We start from the raw sequence: 2,341 nt of genomic DNA on the forward strand, positions 1-2,341 counted from the left end.
GTCCCTCACGGGACCAGCGGGTCCGCCCGTCCGTCGTCCCCCTGCTAGTGGTGGGGGCCCCTCCCGTGTCGTGTTGTATCCACTGCTGCGCGGCATGGGGCCTGCTCCTAGAAACGTCCCCAGGGACGGTTTACTCAACCCAGTGGCCTTCATGTTGCAGATCGTGGCAAGGTGATCGGTGGCTTACCTGACGTGGTGACCATAATGGAGGGCAAGGTAAGAAGGACAGTGGGCCTCATGCGGCCCAGTGTAGGGGGAGCCCGGGGACGGGGTTGCTGCCCAGAGCCCGGACCACGGGGAGCTCCCCACCCACCCCGATGGCGGTCTCAGGCTGCCCCTGGTCACCCTCACGTTCTCAGGGGACGGCAGAGTTTAATATTCCGAAACCACAGGCCCACAGGGACACGGAGCCCGACGCAGGTGTCACACAGCCGGTGTGTGGCAGGTGTGGCTCCCGGCCCTGTGCCTCTGCGGTGTCCTGGTCCTTCCAGGTGGTAACTGCCCACCGAGAAGGTGGGACACACCCACACCCTCCGCCACCCTTGGCCCGGCAGGAAGGTAGAAAAGCACTCCGGTTTTCGAGGTCCTTCTGGAATTTATAACGGAAACCACTTTCTGGAGTTTGTGTTTGTTGCCTGTCAGTGGAGTTGCCGATATCTGATTGGAACCTCTCTCTGTCTGCAGCCGTCCTAAGTCAGTGTCGAGGGGACAGAGACACGAGAGAATTTTATTAGGCCCAAACACTAAAATTTATAGGCCTTTTCTTGAGCAGCTAAAGAAATTCTAGCGAGTTCCTGAGACGGAGGAACCGTGGGCCTCACAACGAGGCTTTGCTGGTGCTGTTAGCTGCTCATGGGCTGAGCACACGTTGTCAGTGCATTTGCTGCGCCTGATTACTGGTTAGAAGACACCTTCTCTGGATTTGCCAGAGGAAATCCAGAGAAGATGTTGGTAAAATGGATCCATTGGTTGGAATAGAAAGGAAATTTAGAAACAGGCTAAATATGTCTACTCTAAAATGTAGTTTCATTACCTCTAAATGCATTAATCTTGTCAGGCCGTGGATTAAAACTGAGAATAAAGAGGGAAAACTATCACTGATTTTTCTCATGAGCTGCCTCACGGAACGGCGAACTCGCTCGCGTGTGCTGTGTTCGGATCCCGCGTGTCTAGCGTGGTGCTTACACATAGAAAGAGCGTGTTGGCCAAATGAACGTGGGGGATAGGTGAACGCTTCAGTGACTGTCACAGGGAGCCGGGCCCCTTTGGAAGGCTGGTATGACTTCTCTGTCTCTAACCCTCCCTTCTCCGCCCACGCCTCCCTCCCGAAGACCTTGAACCTGACCTGCACCGTGTTTGGAAACCCTGACCCTGAAGTGGTGTGGTTCAAGAACGACAAGGACATCGAGCTCAGCGAGCACTTCTCGGTCAAGGTGGAGCAGGCCAAGTACGTGAGCATGACCATCAAGGGCGTGACCTCCGAGGATTCGGGCAAGTATAGCATCAACGTGAAGAACAAGTACGGAGGTGAGAAGATCGACGTCACCGTCAGCGTGTACAAGTACGGGGAGAAGATCCCCGACGTGGCACCACCCCAGCAGGCGAAGCCGAAGCTCATCCCGGCGTCTGCCTCCATGACGGAATAGGGGGGTGGCCGCCGGCGGGGGGCAGGCCGCTGCGTGCTGCGCACCCGTTCCAGTGAGTGACCACGGCCCCGGGGGATGCCACGTGTGCCGATAGGCCGTCACGCGTTATGCTTTTAATTCTGGCATTTGATTCTTGGCATTTTATGTTCACCTAAGGGGAAAAGCTAAGGTTTTGCACTAGGCTGACAGAGCTAGGTCTGCGGGTTCCCGCAGAGGGCGGGTTGCAAGGTGGCTGCTCCGGTTTCCATCGATGCTGGCACGGGGTGCAAAGCCCCAGGCCTCCTGGTGGTTGTAGTCTGTGGTGTAGACAAGATCCAGCCGCTCGGAAATCCTGGTTGTAGAGCCTTAAATGCACGTGTTACCGGGTACACTCTGGTTTTTGTTGCCGTAAACGAATAAAACTTTAAAAGACAACTCGTGGTTCTCCTGTATGAAGCCGTACCTGACTCCACCTGCTCCCTTTTTGGGCCTAAGTACGTGTGGTGGCGTGGCCAGGAGCACGAACGCGTGGGCCTGTGATCCGGAGAGCCGGGGCGGCGGGCAGAGCCCAGCCGTGCTGGGCCCCCTCCAGGGGTGGTGGCCAGGAGGGCGTCCTAAGAAGGGGCCCTTCGTCTACAGGCACTGTTACGTGGTTATCACCGCGTGGGCCTGAACACCTCTGTAGAGGGCCACAAAATGTGCAGGTGGCTGTGTTC

The 2,341-nt window shown here is 56.8% G+C and overlaps 1 protein-coding gene across 2 annotated transcripts in view; it reads left to right on the plus strand.

Annotated features, from left to right (window-relative positions):
- The window catches only part of MYOM2 (myomesin 2), a 73,662-nt gene extending 71,602 nt beyond the window's left edge, over positions 1 to 2,060 (plus strand). For both annotated transcript variants that reach the window (XM_040489802.1, XM_040489803.1), the window contains exons 36-37: positions 161 to 216; positions 1,332 to 2,060. In XM_040489802.1, coding sequence (XP_040345736.1) covers positions 161 to 216; positions 1,332 to 1,646 — 371 coding nt within the window. In that variant the 3' untranslated portion in view covers positions 1,647 to 2,060. The remainder of the gene's footprint in view (positions 1 to 160; positions 217 to 1,331) is intronic.
- Positions 2,061 to 2,341: the final 281 nt, after the last annotated feature.

The sequence above is a fragment of the Herpailurus yagouaroundi genome, unplaced genomic scaffold, assembly GCF_014898765.1.
Source record: "Herpailurus yagouaroundi ecotype Mexico unplaced genomic scaffold, PumYag 181, whole genome shotgun sequence".
Taxonomy (NCBI): domain Eukaryota; kingdom Metazoa; phylum Chordata; class Mammalia; order Carnivora; family Felidae; genus Herpailurus; species Herpailurus yagouaroundi.